The 24,941-nt window shown below is 35.9% G+C and overlaps 1 protein-coding gene across 3 annotated transcripts in view; it reads right to left on the bottom strand.

The window, feature by feature from the left end:
* DEUP1 (deuterosome assembly protein 1) overlaps positions 1–24,941 on the bottom strand; it is a 41,479-nt gene that overhangs the window by 1,356 nt on the left and 15,182 nt on the right. Inside the window, exons 7-14 of one of the 3 annotated variants that reach the window (XM_053971756.1) lie at positions 22,748–22,960; positions 17,845–17,990; positions 17,159–17,264; positions 15,374–15,571; positions 14,227–14,313; positions 11,534–11,727; positions 5,326–5,467; positions 1,644–1,822 (exon numbers count right to left, since the gene is read on the bottom strand). In XM_053971756.1, coding sequence (XP_053827731.1) covers positions 1,730–1,822; positions 5,326–5,467; positions 11,534–11,727; positions 14,227–14,313; positions 15,374–15,571; positions 17,159–17,264; positions 17,845–17,990; positions 22,748–22,960 — 1,179 coding nt within the window. In that variant the 3' untranslated portion in view covers positions 1,644–1,729. Of the gene's footprint in view, positions 1–1,643; positions 1,823–5,325; positions 5,468–11,533; positions 11,728–14,226; positions 14,314–15,373; positions 15,572–17,158; positions 17,265–17,844; positions 17,991–22,747; positions 22,961–24,941 lie in introns of those variants that run through there. The other 2 variants (XM_053971755.1, XM_053971757.1) reach the window with 2 other exon arrangements.

Below are 24,941 nucleotides of genomic sequence, written 5' to 3'. Positions count from 1 at the left end.
ATGAAATAATTTTTCTTTTACTAACGATACTATCCTGTTTAAATACATTCAGCACTTTTTTTGTAGAGATAAATGCAATTTTATGACATGAATTTTTAAGATTTGGCTGAGGAAAAAAAACTTAGTGTAGGAGCTTTAATATTAAAAGAGAGGTAACCTATTTTTATATTGTCATATATTGGGAAAAAATGATTGACATCTTTAATCTTAGTTAAATCATATCTTAAATAGTTTTAGTTACTGATTAAGTTATTAGTCTAGAATTTCAGGTTTTTTTCCTAGAATTTAAAAATGTTTGAAGTTTATGTGTTGGCACATCAAACAGGAATTCAAATATTCAGATGGTCAGTGGAAAAGGACAATTATATTACATCCATAAATTTTTACTCCAGGCTCCACTGTATCAGAATGGGGTATTCCCTATTTCCACAGCAACTAGGGACAGATTTGGACTTTGTTTTCAACTTCATTGAAAACTGCTCTTTAGCAGCGTTTAAGGCTAAAAGATACTAATTAGAAAAATCCTCTAAAGCACCAATCCATTCAAACTCTTTGCAGCAGACTCTGAGATGAAATTTAGAGACTTCCTATAGGAAACCCCTTTTCAAAGTACAGAAGTGAGTGACAGCTGGAAATAAATTCTGAGTTTAATACCATCCTTCTTGAGTGAGAGAGGCTTCCTGATGTATAGGGCTCCTAAAATTAAATTCACAGAAAAAGCAGACTCTTCCTTTTCTCAATCCCTCTAAAAGAATGTTTTAAAATGATGGGTAAGACGAAGTGACTTAATTTGACATGTATGAATAAGAAACCTAAAAATACTGGATCACTTTTTTGCCATAACACTCCTTTCTCAATCCTTGCAAGAAAAAGAACGCCAATCCTCTAAAGTTTAAGAAAGTGGAGGGACATCACCTGCCTTTGATTTTCTTCATAAACACGTGCATGATTTCCCATTCACAAATTATCATTGTTCCCATATGAAGAGTTTTTCCTGACATTCTGAATGCCATGGCTACATGCCATTTATTCCTTCATGGGCTAGGTCACAAATACATCTCCTTGTGTTGTCAAGATTCAGTGACAGAATTGTTAGTACTATTTTAAATTATTTGAAGAAGGCTTTTGTATTTTCAAGAATACATTGGATTTGGAGGCTTTAAAGAATCACTATGTGTCTCCCTTACTAAATACCAGCTATGAAATCACTAATTCAATGCTGAGCAAATAAAACACTTTCAGTGAGAAGCATGAGAAACTGGGAAAATCTGAATCCGAAATACAAATTTAATAGGTGTCATCACCTAGAGAAAAATATCATGTTAGACTTTTCCTTATGGACTGCAGATTTACACAGGTGCCACTCCCAGAAACTTTACTTAAAGTTAGAAAAGAATCTTAGAAATTCAGGATTACAATGCTAAGAATTACTGGCTTCTCATTGGAAAAAGACTGGCCTCACAATCAAGCTGTCTTCCCAAACTGTTAATGTCCTTTGCTTCAACCGGTACTATGATGTGTTTCTTCTTGAAATACACTGTAAACTCTGAATGAGACATTTCTGAATTTCCTCAGAGTTGAGAGAAGAAGGTTTATCACTTAGAATAAGCAGGTCATGGCTCCCCACAGCTCCTTACCTGAGGGTCAGACATCACAGACTATGATTTTAGATAGGTCCCTAATGCATTGTTTTTCATGCACTTTGAGAGAAGGTTTTATCTAAGCAAGTCTAAAAGGCAACATTCCTTGTTAGCAGCATTTTGTGTTCCAAGCCTCTGGTCTGTTCTTTCATTATGTTCTTTATTGTCTTTACTTTTGGCCTCTGAGGAAGAAAAACCACAAAGAAAGTACTTTAATCCATGTCTCAGATGAGATTCATGGTCCTTGGTTTTGAATTTTTTTTTTCTCAGATATTCCTGCTTTTATGTCTTTTGGTTTTCTAACTGCAACTGGATAGGGATGGATTCATCGTAAGCTTTCCATCTAACTTGTTTGGGTAATAAGGCAAGGAAGCCTCTATTTTTTCATTTCTGCAGTGCCAGCTGATCTTATATTTCTTTGGTGTATACCAGTAATGAGAAACACCTTTCTGCCTCATCATTTGCTGGAAATGAAGGAGTGTACCTGACAGAGATGCATATTTCTATAGATTACATATGTGCTAAGTATGTCTTCTCCTTAAATAACAACTACCCAAAATGGTTAAGAATTCATTCTTTCTGGATTGCTCAGGAGGAGCCCTTCAGGAAGCTAGCTCTCTCAAAGAGAGAGAAAGAGACTGCCTAATTAATTAGAACTGCCTAATTAATTTGCCTAGAGGTCATCTCTTACTTGCCCCATGAGTTGTTCCAGCATTCTTGGATGCACCTTCAGCAGGGCATCAAGAAAGCTTTAACACGTGGGATATTTTAACATTTACTGGTCAAGTCATGAGCAGTCAAACCCCAGTGTTAGAGTCTTCTCATGTTTAGCTGCTTCTACTTTCCAGGAAAGATTTTGTAATTCCGAGAGTAGTCCGGCTGGCTGGCTAATTAGTCTTAGTGGTCTGGCTAATTTTAGTCTCATAGTGACTAAATTTGGCATGTTTTGGGAGCAGTTTCCTCTAACCCTACACTGCAATACATCTTAGGCAGCAGGTGCTGTCTTAAACATGCTTCTGCTCATATATGAAAATTAAATTTGAGATGCCTAAATTGCTGAGTGACATAGGAAGATTTTTAGAGGGCCTATGTAGCTAGGTAATAGTAATACCTAGGAGTGAGAGGCATGGACTATAGCATGCCTCAGGGTAGTATCAAGACTGTCAAAATAATTCCTAATGATGTCCAGTGGTAGAATTTCCACAACTTTCCACTGCAGTCTATTTATTAAGCAAGTTCCCATACTGATGTTAGAAGATTTCCTAATACCTAATTTAAATTTTAATTATTACAGCTTAAGTCTTGTATTTCCATGCCTTAAAGCCAGAACAAACAACTGTCTATCATCTGAAGAGAAACATGAGAAACTATTTATGACTAAAAGATCAACCAATAATTTTCTGAAGTTGTTCATTTCAGAAAGAGACCACAGCCTAAATTACTGTTTAGAAGAAAAAGTATTTCCCTAGATTAGGAAACCCTTGAAGCAAGAAATTTTGCGGTATGGGAATTTCCAGTGAATCCCAGCTGAGCTTTGTATTTTATTATAAGGCAAGAATGCCTCTTTCTATACATGCCACCTCTAAGTAAGAATGTGAAAGGGCAGAGGTTGCAGTGGAACATCTACCAATCTTTGTCTGAAGATTCTTTACCGGGAGGAGAGATATAAGTCACTGTCTAAAGCCCTACAGACTATTTTCTCTCTTCCCTTAATACCAAGAGTTATTTTGGTAGGTATCAGGACATCACCTGGAAATTTGATGTTTTCAATTTGTGCTACAAATATTCTTCAGAAAACTAGTGCCTTATAGGATTTTCTGATGTTTTGAATATACTGGAGATTTCACATGGGTCCTGTCCCTGTGTTCTATACCCCTGAAGACCTCAGAACTCTGACAAATAACTCCGGTTTAACATATTGTGTATTTTCCCCCTCTTTCTCCTCAATGGAACAGCTTTGCATTTGTACACAGAACTCTGGAGTAACACTGGTGAATGATTTCTGCACTAAAGCTGTGGTATCCAATGTCAGCCCGAGTGATGATTTAATTTCAGTGGTCTGAACTTCTACCTGCTTCAATGCCACTGATTTGGACCTAGACTCTGCATGAGAAATATCTCTTGCTTAATAGTTTAGTTACATGTTTGCCCACACACCAGCTAGAAAGTCTTGGCATTGACGCTGGCCTGAGTGCCAGGTGGGAAATAGTTTCCCTGCAGCTTGCAGAAGTGTGTCAGAAGGGACATTTTTTCCCAGGCTGTCTGAAAACAGAAGCTTTGTGATTTGGTGTCTCTGTCTGACACTTCTGACAGAAGAGAGAAGAATTGGTGTTTATCAGACTCATCTGGATAAGTCCAAATGACTCTTTTCATGATCAGCAGTTTAAAGAGGAAAACTCTCAAGCCATAAGGAACCAAAAGCTGTTTACTTAAAGTTCCTGTGAAACATAAGAATATAAAAATGGAAGTGAAGTCAAACACCTGGGACTACATGGTTCTCACTGTTCTCAGTCTACTGGGACAAAGATGATGGGACCAGTCAGTGAAGGGCTGCACTGCAATCCCTGCTTCCCAAGCACACCATCATTAAGGTTCCTCCTACCAACAGTGAGATTCTGGACTATGGAGATAGCTCTGCAGCAGCCACGTCTCTGATAGGAAAGGCTGTGCATTTGTTTCTGAAGTGGACAGCAGAACCGGGGTACAACAACCACAGGTACAATTGCCTGTCAATCCCCCCAGTAAATGCTGAAGTCTTCCCTCTTCTCTCTCTATAGGTTCAGCCAGAGCCCTGAAACTGAGAATCTCCTGGTTACAAAGATCCACGTATCACAGCTGGACAAAGGGAGGCCTGCAGTTCATTCCTCACTTACATTCTTAGTTTCACTGCTTACTGATGGAATGGTTTCATGGTTTGAGATCAGCAAAGTGCTAATTATCAAGTGCAAAACAATAGTGGCCTGTTGTGGAGGCCTAAGGAAGAAGAGAAAATACTAAGGGAGAGGATAAATCTCAAATTTAAAGGGAGGTCTAAAGCCAAAGAATTATGGAAAGATTTTCTTAAGTTGTCCGAGACAAAGTGGGATTTGTCCCACTTGTCATGAAGGGTGATAGTCTCCAGACTGTGAAGACAAAATGAAAGAATGCTGTCCTATTGCTCTTTCACTTCAGGAGAAGTAAGAATCACAGCACTTATAATTTCTGTTTCTTTTCAAATCCAATAGCTAACATATGGAAAATAGTTGCTATGATTTTTCTGATTTCATCCATCAATCACAGAGATGTAGATCAAATAGGAACTTGATTTGTCTAACAGCACTTAAGGCAGTAAGTTTGCAGGCATTATGGAAATACACTTGAAGCAGAGTGCTCTTATATAGGCAATACAAAGCAAAATGCCCCAATATAGAAGGCAATAAAATGTAGAAATCTTTCTCACAGTCACATAATGGCAGGGTAATTATCACCACTGTTATTAGAACAGAGGTATGGCTCAGTAGGGGATGTTTAATCTCCAGAAAAACAACATTTCTGTTAGAATAAGGTATTTCCATTTTTGCTGGGCTGGCACTGTATAAATAATAATGACAACAAGAGTGATCTAATTTTTGACTCCTCCAAGGCTACATTTGGTCCACAGATGGATTTTTGAGAATATATGTGTTATAGGAAAATAGTTACTTACCGATAATTTGATTTCTTCTTCATTGTAAGCAGGGCTCTGAAAGCTGCCTGTTCTGCCCACTGCAGGAAACGGCCCAGGAAGGCCCAAAGGACACCCCACTGGTGGTAATGGAGATTTATAATCTATTTTCTTTTCATGGCCTCTGTGAAGTGGATGAGAAGATAAAGTGCTATCAGTTTTTGAACCAGTGATACTGCCTTGGCCATACAAAGCAGGAATGCAGTTTCTGTGGTATCCACCAGCAGTGAGCATAGCAGTCTGCTGACATTCCACTTCCCATTAATCTTTATTCTGGAAGGATCTAGAAGAAAAAAAATCTACTTATGAAACCCAGGTATTGAAGATGCCAATACTCTTAAAATGTTTGTTACCTATCCTTTGCTAATGGCCACCATTCTGTTTTCCAGTGGAAAAAGATATGTAAGCACTCTTTGGCCATGTCTAGGAACCAGAGTGAATTCGACCACACAAATAGAGGAAATGAAATATGAAAGTGTGAGAGGAGAGAAAAAAACTGTTATTAGTGGTTGGATAATTAGTCAGTTTTGATCTAATAGTATTTTAAACAACTATGTTCAAGTGGCTAGAATTTAGAATAAATACTTAAACAAAAAATAGTACAGGAATCTTTGATTCTGCATTTTTACTGCAATGATAGTTTTGCCACTGATTTAATGGTAACACTTTGGAGATTAATATAAAAAATTATTAGCTTTTTAAAAGAAACTTCCTAAAAAATTGTACAACAACATGCTTTTGTAGCAATAAATGAAATCTTCAAGCTTAAAAAATAATTTTTAAGCACATTATTATGATTTTCCACAACTCTTGTATCTCAGTGATCAGAATTGATGTGCAAGTACATATTTCTAATAATTTGTATTTCTGTGAAGCAAAAGCTATTCGAGTTAATAGCACCTCAAAAAAAAAAAAAAGGCAAAAAAGCGCCATTTTCCTCCCATTCCCAATATAGTTAACTGAACAATTCTGATACTGTATTAATAAAAGCAGACAATTTTGAAACTCACTTGCCCAGATGTTTTTGAAATTACACTAATTTTAAATTGCTTCATTCCTTGTATTATATACCAATACATGCAAAAAAACTTATTTCAGATTCGATTAATTTTATGTTACAGTATTTCTAGCTGAGATAAAAATTTCCATTGTATTTGAGGTCTGTGCTTATGATGAAATTTTAATCTTGGGAGGTAACTACTAAAACATGATAGAAGTTTGAACAGATTCTATCATTGCAAATATCCTAAAACACTCTAGTAATTTGAAATGCAGCTATAAAAGCTTTTTAAGAGCATGTTCTCTGCCACTAAAATATAATTTAATAAATATTCAAGAGTATGCAGTGCTACTCAGTACTATTTTTTTTTAATAAAAAGAACTTGCCAAGTGCAGGGAGAAGACTGTTTTCTGCAGAAAGATCACACCATCATTTTCTAATCTTAATTTAAATATTTGGTGTTGGGAGAGAGTGGCTGTGGAGCCTTGATGGACCTGCTTTTATGTAAGCCCTTCTGCTGGTTTTCACAGAGACAGAGTTATTTTCCTCAAAGTAGTTTGAATGGGGCTGTGTTTTGGACTTGTGCTGGAAACAGTGTTGGTAACACAGAGATGTTTTAGTCACTGCTGAGCAGAGCTTACACAGAGCCAAGGCCTCTTCTGCTCCTCACCCCACCAGAGAGGAGGCTGGGGGTACACAAGGAGTCAGGAGGGGACACAGCTGGGGCAGCTGATCACAGCTGACTACAGGGATATTCCAGAGCATATGGGAGCATGCTCAGCAATAAAAAGCTGGGGGAAGGTTGCCTGGGCATCACATGACAGGTGGTGAGCAATTGCACTGTTATTACTGAGCATCACTTGTTTCATATATTCTAATTATAGAATTATTATTATTGTTGTTGCTATTATTACTACTACCACCTTCCTTTTCTGTCCTATTAAACTGTATCTCAACACACGAATGTTACTTTTTTGTAATTCCAATTCTTTCCTTGTGAGTGGGGGAGTGAGCAAGCGACTGTGTGCTGTTTACCTGCCAGGTTAAACCACAACAGCCCTAAAACAGGAAACTGAGTATTCAGTACATGGACTGTGCAGAACAACTCAGAGAACTAATGAAGAACATTTTTTTTCTCTGATTTTAAAAGAAGCTGTGATTAAGATAATCTGAATGCTATAGCAAAGTAAATTATAAGCATGATGCTGTATTATTATTTGTTACTATAATTTTATTTTTACTCCAATAATAATAGTATTATTATACATGCTAACATAAAACTCTCAGACTATTCACCAAACCTTCCAGTTTTCTAAATCACCTTAAATGTTTACCCTTATGGACACAGAGTTTTCTCCTTTCTTTCATGTTTTTCTTTACATAAATATACTCTGCTCTTTGGGCACAGGAAAATACTTTTTTCTTTATTTTTCTCTGTTTTAAAGTCCATTCCATCTATGGTTTGGATGAAGGGCATCATGAAAAAAATCCTGCCACAACTGAAGATAAATGGCATGAATAATAAAATCACAAGGTTTTTTTTTTTTTTTAATCTCGTGTTCTGACCTTTTTGGAAGTAATTTTCTCTCTAAACCCATAAGAAAGTCTATGTGATCTGTGCTCTTTTTTTTTTTCCCCAGAACTGTTTCTTTATGTATTTAATAAAAATTATTACTGTTGTGTTATAATTCCTCTAAGAACAGAATTTTCAGACTTGAGTGCCTACTTGACTTGGGTTATGGTAGCCTTTAGATAATAAAAACAGATACTGCACCTCCTCTCCCAAAAAAAAGTAAAAAAATTAAAAAGGACTGGTCTTTTAAAAGGAACTCCCCTTCTCCCGTTCCTAGTGTAATCCATAGGTTTGCTGGGGCGGCTTGGTATTTCGGAAAAAACATAAAACCTACATTGAGGTGCTTTGATAGGGACACTGGGCCTTTACTTTGGATGGTGTCCACAGTTGTGGTTGAAACTTCTACCAGTTCATGTGCAAAATAATATCTAAGAACATAGATCTACTTTAAATACAATCTGCAAATTTGTTAACACTATCAGTGCAAATACACTATTATTGCAGCTGAACAACTAATGCTTCTGGTGGGATTAGTCATAGAGTATTTAACATGTACACATGCCACACAAATAATATCACTGTTGACATGGTGACACAGGGGACAAGTAGTGAAAGAACAGTGTTCTCACAAAGGGAATTTAAACAGGATCTACTTTTCCTGACTCACACATAAAATCCATCTGGTCTCTGTGCAGTCAATGACTTCAGTGATGCAAAAACCCCAAATTCCTTACTCAGCTTTGCTGGTTGACATAACCAGTCTTGAGAAAGAAAACTACAGATCTTTAATGACCAGAATTTCTTCAAGAATTTGTGCTGTTGCTTTTACCTGGCAAGTGTAGCTTGATTTTAACATGAATAAAAAGCCTTTTCCTGAAGAATTGTTTTTACTGCTTCCACTTTATCTATTGCAATAACTGATACAGTGGTGTGACTAAGAGTTGTATGATCTTAAAAAACCTCCTTAACACAGACACTCACTGCAAACACACATCCAGTAAGCGATCCCCAGCTACCTTAGCAGGCATTAAATCTTAGAATTTACCCTTCACTTTCCCCACATGATGAAAGCGCACTTTGGCTTGATCAGTTACCTATTTTGTGCATATTTTTGAGGAAAATAAATAGCTTTTCATTTTGAAACTCACAGGCATGTTTTAATTTTGGAAGAAAGAAAACGAACAGATCAGCTTCATCAGAGAGTTCTCTTCAACCATGCCCAAATTTAAATCAACTGCTTATGGTCAAGCTCTAAGTAAAGGATTTAAATCCTTTACTTAGAGAGTGGGGAAAGCTTATATAAATGGCAATTAGAAGGAAGATAATTACATAAGAAAACAGTAATTAAGGTGATTATAGGTAGAATGTGGGCACAGTCCTTTTTTTAGCAAAAAGATGCTATTTCTGCATATCTTACTTTCTAATATTTAGAAATACACTGTATACTGAAAGAAGGAAGAAATCATGCCGCTTTTTGGATAGCCAGTATAACTTCCTGCAATTTCCTGTGTTTTCTCTAGAGGTCTCCTCTCTAAGACATGAGGGTGCCTGTGCCCAGGATTCCAGTACTGACTGAGAGACACAACTGAAAAATATTTTAGATTATACACCCGTCCCTTGCAAAAATACAATGTTTTCTAATTTTTTACCATATAAAAGAAGTCTTTTATGCCCTTTCTCCAGTGCCATAATTACCATGGAAACAGAACTGCAAATTAAACCAGAAATAACAGGGTTTACGCTCAGAATAAAATAAATATACCCCAGATTTTAACTTAACCAAGATCAATTTCCTAGTTTATCTGCATACATCTGATGCTTGAAAATTTAATTTTAGTTTTCTGGAAAAATTCTGAGGTAGTTTCCTGCTTGGGAATAGAGAACTGAAAGTACAGAGAGGGCCTAATCATAAAAGCACTGGCTAGGTGATGTGCATACACAGTACATGTCAAATTTGCACGTTTTAAAATCTGTGTATTTATTTCTCTGAATAGCTTTACTATTAGGAATTCTAACTAATGATTTAGATCCTGAAATCTAGGCTCAATATATCTGTTTCATCATATTAACTACAATAATAATAATTTATATTGTATTCAGTAGTCTGGCTGAGATTTCTGTTGTGAGAAAGGTCAGCTCTCACAGGTGTCTCTCTCAGTTTTGATTGATCTTCCAACAGCTATGAAATCACAATCCTGCAAATTACATGCATAATTCTATTGTATCAAATATTTATGTTCTCATAAATTAAATTTCACTGTCTCTTATGTACAGCAAGTGTAAATCCCGAGAAAATGGGAAAAAAATCTTACTTTTTCCTCACTTTAGAGGAGTTGAAGCATGAGCAAAAATGGCAATGACCAATTTTGTGAAATTATGAGACCAACTGGTGCAGAATAATCTGTGTCTCAGTTTACAAGTATTTGTTTCAGCAACAACTTCAACATAACTTCAAACTTCACAGGAAATCAGCCATACCTGCCACTTCCAAAAATAGGTGTATATATATATATATATATATATATATAAATGCATTATGTATATGCATATATATAAATACATATATCTATTTATTTTTATATACACATGAATGCTATCTCCAACACAAAACATTTTTTAAAAAGAAATTTTAGGCAAAATGGAGCTACATTTAGCTCCATTTATGGATACATCTCTATTCTGCAGAAAGAGAATAATTTTAAATTTTGCCAAAACCTAAATGTATGAGTTTGAAATCTTAACATGTTCAATTTTGGCTCCAACTATTTCAACTTTACTTCACAGAATTATTTAATGTTAATGCTATCATGTCAGTTCTTTATTACAAATAATCAACATATTTAGCTCCATATTAATTTTATTTTCCTGTACTGTGAAATACTGTTTAGCAAGGTATTTTCTTTTTTTTTAATTGCAATGCCATGATTATAATATGTTTGAAGGTAATTCAATGGCTCACTGAATACAGGGAAATAAGAAGAAAGTAATCACTAAAATGATTTCTATGAGTCTGAATATTCTCAAGTCTCATTATTTTTCCCTAACAAGGAGTTTATTGTAGTAATGACTTACTCAGGCCATCTGAAATTATGTTTCTGTTAAAAATCAGGTCACCCAAGAACACTGAAACCAGACAAGGCATTAAAATGCATTTAGTGAAACTTCCAACAAATGAAACTGGAGGACACAAAGCTTTTCAGCAGGGCCTATAGTTCAAACTGCTTATTAAGAAAACCTCCCGTTGAGAAGTTTACCTCTCATGTTGATTTTTCTAGCTTTTCTTTGTCTTGTTTTTATTTGGTAGTAAAAATACAGTCTGCTCTATCTTGCAAAACCTGGAACTAAGAATAGCTTGAGTGGCACATAAAAAGTTTTTAATGTGTCATGTGCTAAATACTAAAACAGATATTAAACATTTCTGGGACTTCATTTATTGCCAATTTCCATTAGCCATCCAGAAAAATGTAGGAAGTCCTTGCAAATATACTAATTAGGTCTGATATTTATATTGGTAGGAGTTCTGAATGAACAGAAACAGCAAAAAACTTGACAGTTTGGCCCTGTCAGACCTTCCAAAACACATGAAGTTTCATAAATGTGTACAATCTAAATATTACCTCTCTTCTTGCATCTTTGAATGGGTTTGGTAGCTGTGCTCTGTTTCTCTATATGTATCCATGCAACCCAGTATCGATGTTTCTGTGTCATTTTGTGGTTTAACAAGGCTATTTTGTAGACTTAAATTCTCATGTTTCATTTTGTGAAGAGAAGCTGTGAAATTTCCATGTTCTTTGTTACATAAATCTATACACTGTGAAAGGAGATAATACCATCATTAAGTAGTTATTTTTTCCAGAGTAAATGGGTATATTTTTAACAAGCAAACAAAAAACAATGTTCTGTGCTAAAGAAAAGACCTAGCTACCATATCTAATCATGCAACATTTAGAGCAAACCAAGAGCATTGCCTCCAGAAAAAAAATCACAGTAGATAAATGGAAAAGAAGGGATAACAGCCTCTATAACACAATAAAACAGATTAAAATTTCTCAGCAAACATGCATTCAAAATATTATTGTTGTAAATTTATCGCTTGCTTTGTAAAACTGATGACATAAAAGCGACCATAACAGCTATAGCTGCAGACTGTATTGCTCCCTCCAGTAACAATTCCTCCAAAAATAACAAGCAAAATGATAGGAGTTCATTACTACACTAGATACAGAGTATGTGTACAGGCACAGTTAATATGTGTGTTGAGACAGTCACCTTCAGTTTCAGAAGCAGTGAGTAAACCCACATCAGCACAATGCTCCCTGTCCCTGTCACTAAACCCCGTTTCTCAGCTGGGTTAGCCCACATGGTGTGCAAGGCAAAATACTGAAAGTGCAAGCCACAGGTGCACTGTGATCAGGGGCTAAAGACCCCCATCCACTAGGATATCAAGAAGGGAAGATGGAAATTAGCTCTGGAAGTTGTCTAGCCAGGATACTCTGCTCCTTTTTTTCTCCTGTCACTTCATCCATGAAGCCTACGCTGCACACCTGAGCCAGCTATTTTGGATCTATCTCTCTGCAGAGTACTGCACTGCATTGTGTAATAAATTTGCAATAACAGTATACTGTCATCACCAGGAAATTCTGAAAAGGTTAATCAGATTACACACAAAAGTCTAAAACCCCTTGCATTTCATTAAGTTGTGCTTGCATATATTCCTAGATTTACCTCATTCTCTTGGAACCCAGTAACTCATTACAGATTTGGTTCTCAGTACACTGCTGGCACAACTGTGCTCCTGCATTTGAAAGCTTATCTATTCCTTGCACTGATTTGATGCCATCTCTTCCCATGAACCTCGCCTTCCTCAGTTTTAGGGTGAATTTATGAGCCAAGCTGGCATGGAAATGCCAGAAGGTATAATAAAATTTAATATCTTGTGCAACTATGGGGGAGCAGGGGCTCAGCTACGTCTCACAAGTGGGAGGAGTGGCAGAATGAGCACTAAGTCATCCTACCACTAATAGCTGTAGAATCAGCAGTAAATTATAATGGCATGAACTCCAAAACTGAGCTGGTCCAGCTACGTTGCTTTTGACATCTAAACCCTGAAAGTAACCTTGCCTGATGATGCATAGCACCATACTGACTTAGGCTAGCACTGGTCTCAGAGGTCTGTGTAGTGCTCCACTGTACAGCATGAACATGTCTATAAAAATCTCTCCAATCCCTAGAATCTTAATATCAAATATATCATGTCTCTAATGTTTAGATCCTCACAATACATTAGTAAAGCAGCAAAGAATTTTTAAGTCCACAAATCTACCAAAACATGTATTGACCTTGGTGTATGTAGTAACTGGATTTTACTGTTAAAATATAACAAACATATGATGTCTCTAAGGACCTTTCTCAGACAGCTCTTCTCAATCTTCAAGAAAAGTGTCACTGCAGAGTTAGACATGCATACAAACATCCATCTATGCTTCCACAATAATATATCATATATACACACACAGATACCCATAATAGTCTGTATGTATGTGTAGGTAAGACATCACTGATGGACATCCATGCTGTTTTAAAGGTGTGGATAAATGTAACATTCTTTCATTACAATTAACAGGCTACAAATCCCCCCAAAATGTATTTACATCAGTATTTCCAAACAACATTCCAGTGGGATTTTTTTTAGAGATATAGTAACTGCAGATGTTCTGTAAGCAGGGGATGTTTTGAAGCTTTTTGTGGAAAACAGCATATATAGAATTTATTATACCTTCATAAACCATAGTTCTAGATAATCTTATGGCACACTTTTTATCAATTAAATTTTAAAGCTCCGCTGTTTGGAGAGATATAAATACTAAACTCTGAAAACAAGCTGGGTGGGAGCAAAATGTGTCAGATTTTTACACTGCTATTTAAGTACCATGTGAACAAAGGGGTAAGATATTAAAAAAAGGGACATATTTTTGTCTGTGAGAATGATGACTGTTTAAACTTAAATAAGTGATATCACTTACAAAAAAATAAGCTCCCGGAAATTGTTTCGTGTCTAGACAGTTAGTGAAAAATTTAACTTACTTGTAGTTTAATACAATTAAGGTAACAATTACTCTTAGCTATACTCATCTTCAGGCTGCATGTGAATACCACTTAGTTTTGATTATGTTGCACACCTTATTTTTATTTACTTAATTAATGAAAGCCAGAAATCTCTATATCTGCCATAATCTTAATCTACATTTACAATAAATATAAGTAACTATTCTTGCATACTATGCATACTTCATAGGTTAAAAAAAATTACCATGCAACTTTCACATTCCTGGTTTTCCACCATTTCTTTTAGATGTGTGTTTTCAGATTTGATAACTTGGTAATGGAATTCCAACAACTAGAAAAAATTAAGTTCTTAGTTAAATACAAGAATATTACTCTCAATTTACTTCATAAATACAACAACAATACTTGTTAATTTACTTGTTCAATACAAGAATATTATTCTCAACTGGAATAACACTGAGTATAGATGTATTTAAGCTTAATTTTACAAAATATACATTGGTAACTACAAAACTTACTATAATATTTTTAAATATAGCAATACCAAAGTAGGAAGAAGTATTAAACCATTTATAAAATATATACAAATACAATACCTCTGAATTTATTTACCTTTTTGAAAGAAGTAATGACGTAGGAAAACAAGAAGTTCACATGCAGTTACTACATAGAAAGAGGGACAGATTTTACAGGCCACTGAAACTGGATGAAATCCTATTCATGATGTCTAGAAATGATATCTATTCTTTTAGTGATCTGGAAATACCTGGTACAGAGCACCACACAGCAGGAGGTATCTCTCATTTTCCCCCAAACACTAACTTTAGTATTGTCAAAAGTAAAGTATTACTTCAATGACAGTTTTCCACATGTAGTGACCCTCTCATAAAACACAGAGATACTCAGAAACCTCTAAATATGATGGTTCTTTTGTTTTACAAATTAAGTAATGAAGATGACAATTTTTTTTTAAACAAAAATTTGCCATCAAAATCCCCACTGGTATCTTACAGTTTCCAGCTATAAAATTACTTGAATTTTCTACGCAGATTTGTAACATTCTTCAAAAAGTTTTAGAAAACACTGAAAAATGAGAAACTTAAAGCATATGTAATAACCACAAACTGGAAGTTTTCAAGATCTTTCATATGTTAAAATGATAACTAGATGTGATGGTCAGAATGAATTTCTATTTAGATGTACAGTTGACATTTACTGGTGATTTCTTGTTCCAGTATAATTTTGGCTGCTTTTGTAATAGTTCACAGATATTACAGCACCACTGATAAAAACTACAGCAAGAAACATGATGTCTTTTTTTCCACAGATAATGAATGCCATTATCAATAGTGGAGCAAAATGATGTGGGCTGCTTTTGCCTACTTGCATACCTGCTGTTTTGTTAACAATTTGTGTTTTGTCTCTAACTCCATTTTTAACTGTCTTTCCAGAAGACTAGCTTTCTCCATGATAGTTGCTATAGTGATCTCTTTCTGATGAAGCTCCTCTGTCAGGTCAGAGATTTCTGTCTTCATTCTTTCCTGCTCAGAGCAATGGGACTGCTCCTCTTGATAAACATGGTTTCTTATCTGTAGCAAATACATTTCAAAAAGAAAAAATGCTGTGCAGTAAATACGATTGCATCACTTGCTACTTATCAGTGACTTTTTCTGCTGTTGCTTCCAAGACACCAACTCGTCTAACTGAACCAGAGATTCTGAAATTGTAAAATAAAATGTCTTTGGAAGTCAGTGCACAGAGCTTTGTTTATTTTTACATCTTTTTTTTCACTTCTCTTGTACTTTCATTTGCCTATTTAATATTAGAAATTAACAAAGTACAATACACTTCAATCAACCTTTTAAAAGAAGGTAATAAAATCATGTATAGAATTAGAATTCATGGTAAAGAATATCCAAGGAAATATCCATTTAACAAATTTAAGTATGATTTACTTATACTGCACTTAGGTTTTAAAAAAAAGTTTGATAAAGCCTAAATTAACTTAGGAGCAATAAAATAAATCAATCTAGAGCCTCTTTAATAAGAAACTATGTTAGAAATAAAGGGTATTATATGGAAAATAATTTTATGAGAATTTTTCCTGCCATTACATGTAAAAATTTAAGGTAAAACTTTCCTCAAAACCTCCTGTGGTCAGTTCTCCAAAGTATCAACACAAAAATTGTCTTCCTAATCTGTCTACTATAATCAAAAATTTAGTACTGAAAGATTTTTTTTTTGTATAAGAAACAGAACAACAAAAACCAGCATAACAACCTTTAAAGGCATTTTACCAACTTTTTGCAGTACTATACACAATGAGTAACAGATGCATTCTGAAATATTAGAATTGTAAAAAAAATATATATATAAATGCAAAAAAACCTATGAGCTAGATCACGGCTAGATCATGCCAAAATTGATGAACCCAAGTCAGATGCATCCAAATAGAGGCATTCAAGACCCACTTGGCAAGAATTCCCATAACCTGCTCTAGGTGGCAGGAGGTTGGACCCTTCCAACCTAACAATTCTGTGATTTTGCTTACATTCATTGCTACTTGGCAAAACCACAACATGTTTGTAAGATGAGTTCTGAGCATCCTCTACTTCCAAAGTATCTCAGCCTGCCAAGCCATACATGGTTCCACAGTGCCATGCCGCTGCTGCTTGTTCACAGCACTTCTGAAACGTGCAACGCAGTGCGATGCGTAGCTCCAACGAGAGAGCTCTGCCCCAGACCGTGCGGCAGGTACCTGATTAAGCTCAGCCTTGTGTGGGTACCTGCCACAGTGACTTGTATCAGTTGATCTGTTTGCATATCCTACCTCTGAGACTACCTACAAATTACAGCTTAGCTCTACAGGTTACCAATTGATCAGAGCTTTGGAGGCTTTCTTAGTTGCATGGTATTACCTGAATCAAAATAATGTGTAGGCATGGTCTCTTCCATTATTTCAGTGAAGTAGGTAGACACAGAATCAGATTGTCAGTTTTACAGCTACACAACTAAATGCAACCATGCACAAAATCTTTTCCATATAAAAAACTGCATGCTTTCCTGAACCTACAATGCATCCTCCTGCTCTCTACAGTATATGCACATACCCTAGGTCAGTACTCTCTCCTAAAAATCCTATACCGCAATTAAGATCTGGAAATGATATGAAATACCTTGTTCAGCTCTTCTTCTTGGTGTTCTTGACTTTCTGCAAATAGCAATAACTCAGTGGTTTTAGTTTCTAGTTGCTCAGTAAGCTGAACACGAGATGATTGATGCCTTTAAATAAGAAATAAACAAAACATGAAACAACCAGAACATTCAATAATCTTTACCTTGCAGTATCCTCTCCACAGTGTAAAACTGTAGAACACCTCCTTGCTGATGAAAAAATACCCCCAAACATAACCAACATTTGGCCTAAACCAGGCTGGATTTTGAGAGATGTCTAGGAATCAAGGACAATACAATTATGTGCAGAAAGACTCCTGAAAGCCCTTATAGACTGGTGTTTAATGTAATTTGAAATGGCAACAGCAGATTAGATATGCCATAAAACCATGATGATTTTATTCAAGTGTTTTAATGCTGAGAAAAGGAAAGACTGTAAAGATACAGGTAGAAATATCTGAAATGCATTGATTTGTAAAAATCTAGCCATCATTAAAGATTTTTAACATAGGCTGTATTTTTTACCAGAAATTTTCTGATATAATTGTCAATGAAAATATCCAGTCTAAAATTTAGAAGCTGACATTTGAATCCAGAGTATCTTTTCAAACAGACTTAATTTAAAACAAATATAAGAAAGAAGTTATTAGCACAGAAGTACTTGTTAATTTAAGTATGTCTTCCATACCTTATTTGACTTTCCTGCATATCTTTATACTCCTTGATTTTCAATAATTCTGTATACAACTTTTGGCATTCCAGTTGTATCCTTCTCCAGAGACCATCCCTTGACTGAAGCTCATTTCTCATTTCTGAGATGTCTGCCTCCATGTTCTAAAGAAACAAGCAAATACACAAAGGGTTAAATAAAACCAGACAGCTTAAAATGCTGGTTTTTAACGCATCATATTCAATACCTGTACATACATAATTTTAATTTCAGAAAAACATAGTGCTTCCATGTCAGTTCCTCTCATCTAAAAATCAGATTCTGAATATTCTTTAGCCCTTGCAATGTTCCAATGCATCTGCCTCTGAAATTATCACAGGAAACATAATTCAGAAGTTCTTTATTGTACTAAATGCATCTAAAATATATATTTTGCTTGGTTTAGCAGGTTCTGCATCTTGGAACATGTTTCACATGCTGGAATTCGTGCCATAAGTGACTTCCATTTTCTATTTTCCTAACAGCATTTCCAAATTTATAAACTTTAGAAAAGACAAGCCTGCATAAATCGTCTTCAAAACTAGTTCCATCTGCACAGAGTTAATTGCTTATTTAAATGAACACCACAAAATTTTCAAACAATCGAAAAAAGATTTTTCTTAGGGACTTGACAAAACTTATACTGCTTTGTCTTTTATTTCTGATTGATAGAGTGTTAGACAACCTGAAGACACATATTCCATTTGGCATGATAAAACATGAATTCAAAAAAAAAAATCAGAATTTCACAAAAATATACTGAAAACATACTAAACATAAGAAATTTGAAATACAACCCACAAATAACAAAAGTACCAATAACAATCAATGCTTGCAATAGTAATATCCAGAGAATATGTATTGCTTCTCACCTAAGATACAAAAGCATGTTTCAGATTAAAAAAAAAAAAAAAGATTTTTCCAAGGATATTGATCCTTTACCTTTCAAACTATTACACTAAAAACATTCACATTTTTCATAATTTCTTCATTTTATTTGAATATAGCTTCCATCTTTAAGAGCAAAAATAGAGCCTTTAAAATTTTAAGCGAGAACTGGACTACAGAAACTGCACTGCAAGGAAGAACTTCAAAGGTTTATTTCCCTTAGAGGGTCCTATGAGAATGACCCTCCTCCCAGGAAGCCTGTGGTCTTCCTCTGGCTGAAAGGGTTGCTAAAGACAGATACAAAGTGCTTTTGTATTGTTTTGAGTTTTTTAGGGGGAGGCTGCATATACAGACTTATTCATCTCATCCTTTGTTACATTAAGACCAAGAGAGCTTTTTTAAACACCAAAATGCAATTCTGGGTATATTCAAGTGAAATAAAGCTTAATGAACTGTTAAAGTTGTGGGTAAGACTTGCTTATTCTCATCTTCATTACTCCAACATTCAAGAAATAGCCACAATTTTATAACATATGAACTTGGGAGATGGTTACCTCTCTGACTTCATTCTGGGGTGGATAAGGGAAATGAATTCCGCACAACTGTGTGACAGAAGTCATATTTTCTATGATAGACTGCAGTCAGCACACATATTTACATAAATTGTATTTTCTTGTGAATTAAAATAGTAGCAGGGAGAACAGCAGCCACAGCAGCAGCTGCAATAATAATTGAAACAGAGCTTCAGGTCAAGAGTTTCACAGTTTCATATATCAGTTTAAAAAATAAATTAGATATGCATCACTTATTATTTTAGAAAATATCTACTGCATCTAGTTAAAATGAAAATTAATTTTGAAGCAGAAAACTTCAATATTTGTTTAGAAAATATCTCATATAAAGAGTCTATTTCAATTTGAAAAAAATCATTAAATCTTTTCTTTCCTTCTGTGAAAAGTTTTGCTTCTACTAGCTTGCCAATCAAAACAAAGTCCCAAAAATTTCCTGATCAGCTCTTGTTCTAATTCTACTCAAAGCTGTTTGTGGCAGGTTGACCCTGACTGGATGCCAGGTACCCACCTTAGCCACACTGTCACTGCCTTTCCCAGCTGGACAGGGCAGAGAAACAAGAGAAGCTCTTTGTTTCTTGAGCTAAGGACAGGGAGAGACCACTCACCAGTTACTGCCAAGGGCAGAACAGACTCAACTCAGAGAAATTAATTTATTGCTAATTAAATTAGAACAGGTTAATGAGAAATAAAAATAAAATCTTAGAACACCTCCTCATGGCTCCCTTCTTCCCAGGCTCAACTTCACTCCTCAGTTCTCTACCTCCTCCCCTCCAGTGCTGTAGGGGTATGAGGAATGGGGGCTGTGGTCAGTTCATCACACCTTATCTCTGCTGCTCCTTCCTTCTTGGGAGGACTCCTCACACTCTTCCCCAGCTCCAGTGTGGGTCCCTTGCAAGGAAGATGGTCCTCCATGAACTTATTCAGGGTGAGTCCTTCCCATAGGCTGAAGTTCTTCATTAACTCCTCCAGCATGGCTTCATTCTACGAGGTGCAGTCCTGCAGGAACAGGCTGCTCCAGTGTGGGCCCCCAGTGGGGTCACAATCATGCCAGGAAACATGCCCCAGCGTGGGCTCCCCTCTCCACAGGGCCACAGGTCTTGTCACAAGCTTGCTCCAGCACAGGCTTCCCACAGCCTCCTTCAGACATCCCCCTGCTTTGGCCTGGGTCCCTCCAGGGGGCTGCAGGTGGATCTCTGCTCCACCATGGACCTCCATGGGCTGTGGGGGCACAGCTGCGTCCCCATGGGCTGCACCATGGGCTGCAGGGAGATCTCAGCTCTGGTGCCTGGAGCACCTCCTGCCCCTCCTTCTGCACTGACCTTGGTGTCTGCAGGGCTGCTCCTGTGACATATTCTCACTCTTCTCTCCCCACTGCACAGGGTTCTCCCCCCATACACCTTTTTAAATACATTAACCCCAAGGCACCACCATCACTGCTGGTGGGCTCAGCCTTGCCCAGCAGTGGGCCCATCATGGAACTGGCTGGCATTGGCTCTGTCAGATATGGGGGAAACTTCCAGTACCTTTTCACAGAGGCCATCCCTGGAGTGCCCCCACTACCAAAACCTTCCCAACACAAACCAAATACACTATTCAACCTTTTAAATACAATTATATAGTGTATTTTTACAAAAATTAGTATCCAGCAGCTGACCTAATGCTGACTTTTCAAGAACCAAGCCCCTTGTGTGATGTTTTCAGGTTACCTCTCATGTTATGGCTGCAGATAAATTTGTCAGATAATTCAGAGGGTAGAGAAACAGACTCCAGTCTCCATTTAGAGATTTTAAACTTTCCGTTTTCTGTAAAGTCAACAAACTGCTCTTCCAAACATTTAACTTTATTATTTGCTAATTAATAGTACAAGTGAAGTAATTAGAAGCACACTGAAATGATCATAGGCATAAAGGAATATATGAGGCTCAACAATTCGTGCTTTCATTCCCATCAGTGTTCTCCACACCAGGATTCCCACCTACTCCTTCCTCCATTACCCATATCATGTCCAACTATTACCATCCTCCACCTAATTCTCCTTTACGCAAACCTACTTACTTTTTCTGGCTGACAACAGGCCTTGTACTTCTTTCTCATACAGACATTCCTAAAAATATATTTTCCCTGAGCTACCCCTTTTCACCATTCATTTACATCAGTGTTTCCCTTATGCAGCTATTTCCAAATGCAGTTTTCCTAACTAACATAACAGCATTCCACACCACCAACACAGTTATTCTGCAACTTTCTGCCCTTCAGATGACACTGTTATGTACATCTAGCTCCACTTTTACTTAAAGTGTCTTCAAGCATCCTACAGCTCCTGTATTCTCTTGAATATATGATTCCAAAATTCTTCCTGCTTGAAGATTTTCTTCAAAGCTACAGCACAATCTCTCCATCATACAGCATGTATCCACTTGCTGTGACTGCCATGATTTGTTCCACTGCATATTCTAGCCTCACTGCTTTTGATGACAGCCTTTTTAACAGGCCTCAAAACAGAAGTTTTGCTTGCACACTGGTAACGTGTATATAGGCAAAAGACTCAGTGAACTAAAGTGCAAATAGCATGTATAAACTTGGCTCTTCTGACAACACCTGACAACACAATCTGAAATTAACCTCTGACACATATAGGCCAATTCCTATAAAGTATATTGCATATACTGTTAGCACTCTGCAAGACTGTCTATAAACAGAAACAAATCTTCCTCCAAAAGGATTTGAAGTTACTATACACCATTCAATATATTACGGAACCTAGAAGTGTTTAAATAAATAAGCAAAAGCATAACTGGTATATGTCACCAGAAAAAAAAAATCAACAAAAATTCTCATTCCTGATATGTTTCAAACACAGATAATAAAAAAGGTTGTAAAGATCTTGTATTATCTCAGTCTTGTCAGAACTCATATACCATGGCCAAAAGAAGAGGAGGAAATGGCTGTATTCATAGATCAGTGCTATGCTGAAAAACAGTGAGCTAGGGATAAAACCTGATGGTTATTTACAATAGCCAGAAACTTAAAAATTTTTAAAAATTGACTGCATAATCTCCTTTCAAAACTAACAAAATATACCACACATGTTTGTATATACTTCTTTACTAGCTATATGGCAGAATGAACAGCAAGGTGTAAATCAGATAAAGAGAATTCACAGAAGTCATTTATATACAAGGAACCAAGCTAGGGGAAGTTCATGTAGATGCTATGGATATAGGAGAGTTATAAAAACCCTAGATACATAGACAAGAGAAAAAATATATTGCTACAAATCAAACTTATTTCTGTTTTACTAAAAAACCCAACCCATACTGCTCCCAGATTATTCTGTGTTCATGCACTGAATACATTTAATGTATATGTAATGTTGATTTTCCAACATTAATTCCACAGTCATCATAAAAATCCTTTACTACCTGGCGCTGATTTTGGTACATTTTTAGATCCTCACGGAGTTTCATGTTTTCCTCTACCAGTTTATTCTTGTTTCTTGCTATTTCATACACAATTGCCTTTAGCTTTTCAATAATCAAATCATCGTTTTCACTTTTGGGCTGGGTATAGGTAATTAGCTCTTCTTCGTTTTGTTTCCTATTGCATATTTGGAGTTGATAATTCTGGGTCTGCTTCTACAAAACAAGAAAATATTTTAAATTAAACTCAATAATTGCATGTAAATTGCTAGGACCAAATTGTTACTACTGAAATCATAAGACTATTCCTGTCTTCAGCTGGATTTGCTTAGAAAAGATGACAAAATTCAAACAGTTCGAATTGCTTGCCCTCAGTTAAAAAAAAAAGTTTCCAAAACCTTCAAGGACACAGGAGTTTTTCAAGGATTTTTTTTTTCTCCTGTGCTGTGTATTTTCCTAGTACTTAATGTTAATGAGCCTCAAATGTGAAAAAGGTGATTATGATGACCTACTCAAAGCAGTTACCTGTGAGAAATAATTTGAGAGAAATGTTCCTCTTTGATTCATTGAACTCAGCAGGAGCTGTGTGTGTGTGTGCCTCAGGATAGATATTAACCTTTGACTACCATTGCACAGGTCATGTACAAACAGCTCGGTTACTACAGGAACTGCACTTCTTTGAGATCATTATCCTTAAACTTGGGGAAGAATCATTCGTACATTTGGCAGAGTCCTACACCCCATGCAGTTTCTTGTACCAATTAAAATCCTAAACACAAAACTTCAGAAAATTGGTATTGCCAGTATTTCTGAATCCACAGGCATTGTGAAGAAGCATAATTACTATGGCAACTGTTTTTGCTGTTTAAAAAATTAACCACATGAATCCCAATACTGGGAGATTAACAAGCAGCACTAATCTTTCAGAAGACTGAGAATTACTTGAAAAATGACAACAAAATATGACCTGGAAATCATATATCACGTGCAGAGAACAAGCTGGGCAAGAAAATATAAAGTAAAAATAAATAGGGTTAAAAACACCATGTTTCACTGACAAGGACTGCAAAAAGTCATACTTTAGACAGTTTTTGATGTTATTGACTATGTCCTCATAATTTGTGTTGGCTGAGAACCTAAGTAGAATGGACCATTGGCTGCATGTCAAATAAAAAGCCAAAAAATTTTGCAAGTTAAGTTTCATTTCTATAGATAAAAAATTAAGGTCCCTTTGACATCCAAGTTCTGGACTCTGATATACGAAAGTGTCAATACATCCTGTGAAAATAAAGTGCAAGACCGCAACTGCAAATCAAAGATCTCATGAAAGACAAATTTGAGGCAAAGATGCAGGAACAATTAACACTTTTGAAACAGCTAAAGGTAAGAGTCCATCAGACTTGGATTTGAAAAAATAGTTGGTGTTATGTTACAGTTGTGAAGGAAATTGTCTTCAAAGCAAGTTCACTGATGGCAATGAAAGCTTCAACAGAAAACTGTGAATGATCACCCTGAGTACTCTATTTTGACTTGTCTAACTGTACAATCAACATGTCATCAGTCAATAGTTTTATCTAGTCAAAGACTCTCTTTTTTAACACATTTGTACGGAAGTTCAATTGCTGGAATATAATGCTCTCAGCCGCTAAACCCAAAACAACTGTTGTCCTTGGAAACTCTGGATATGTGTAAAGAGTCTCACAGGAATTGTTAAGAAAGTGTTTCACTAGATTAAGATCCAATGAGCTTAGTAACAGTGGAAAAGGGAATTACCAGTGAGCAACATAATTGGCTTCCCCTTACTTAATTTTCAAGCTGTCTTGTGGCGCAGTCAATTTGTAAGTTATTTTCTGGGTTTTTTTTTTTAGAGAAGGATAGGTCATCACGACATCATTAAATAACATTTTTTTCTGGAATAGAAGGAATTAAAAAAAATAAAAATATGCAGTATCAATAGTCTATATTAAAAAAAATAAGCAAATTGGCAGGTAAAAAATAATCATAAAGTCAATCAAGGAACTGCATGGTAACTAGAAGGCTGGAAAATATGAAAAAAAAAAGGCTAAGTGATCCAACGAACAATTCCAAGAGTGATTCTGGAGTAGCATATGAAAATTCATTTTTCTGCACAAATGATACTAGTGTATATTTATGATCTTCAAAAAAAAGAAGGCTATCAGATTTGAAGGAACTTTAT

Source organism: Vidua macroura, chromosome 2, assembly GCF_024509145.1.
Source record: "Vidua macroura isolate BioBank_ID:100142 chromosome 2, ASM2450914v1, whole genome shotgun sequence".
Classification (NCBI taxonomy): Eukaryota; Metazoa; Chordata; class Aves; order Passeriformes; family Viduidae; genus Vidua; species Vidua macroura.
Note: the sequence above shows the minus strand (reverse complement) of the source record. Positions and strands in the feature narration are given on the sequence as shown.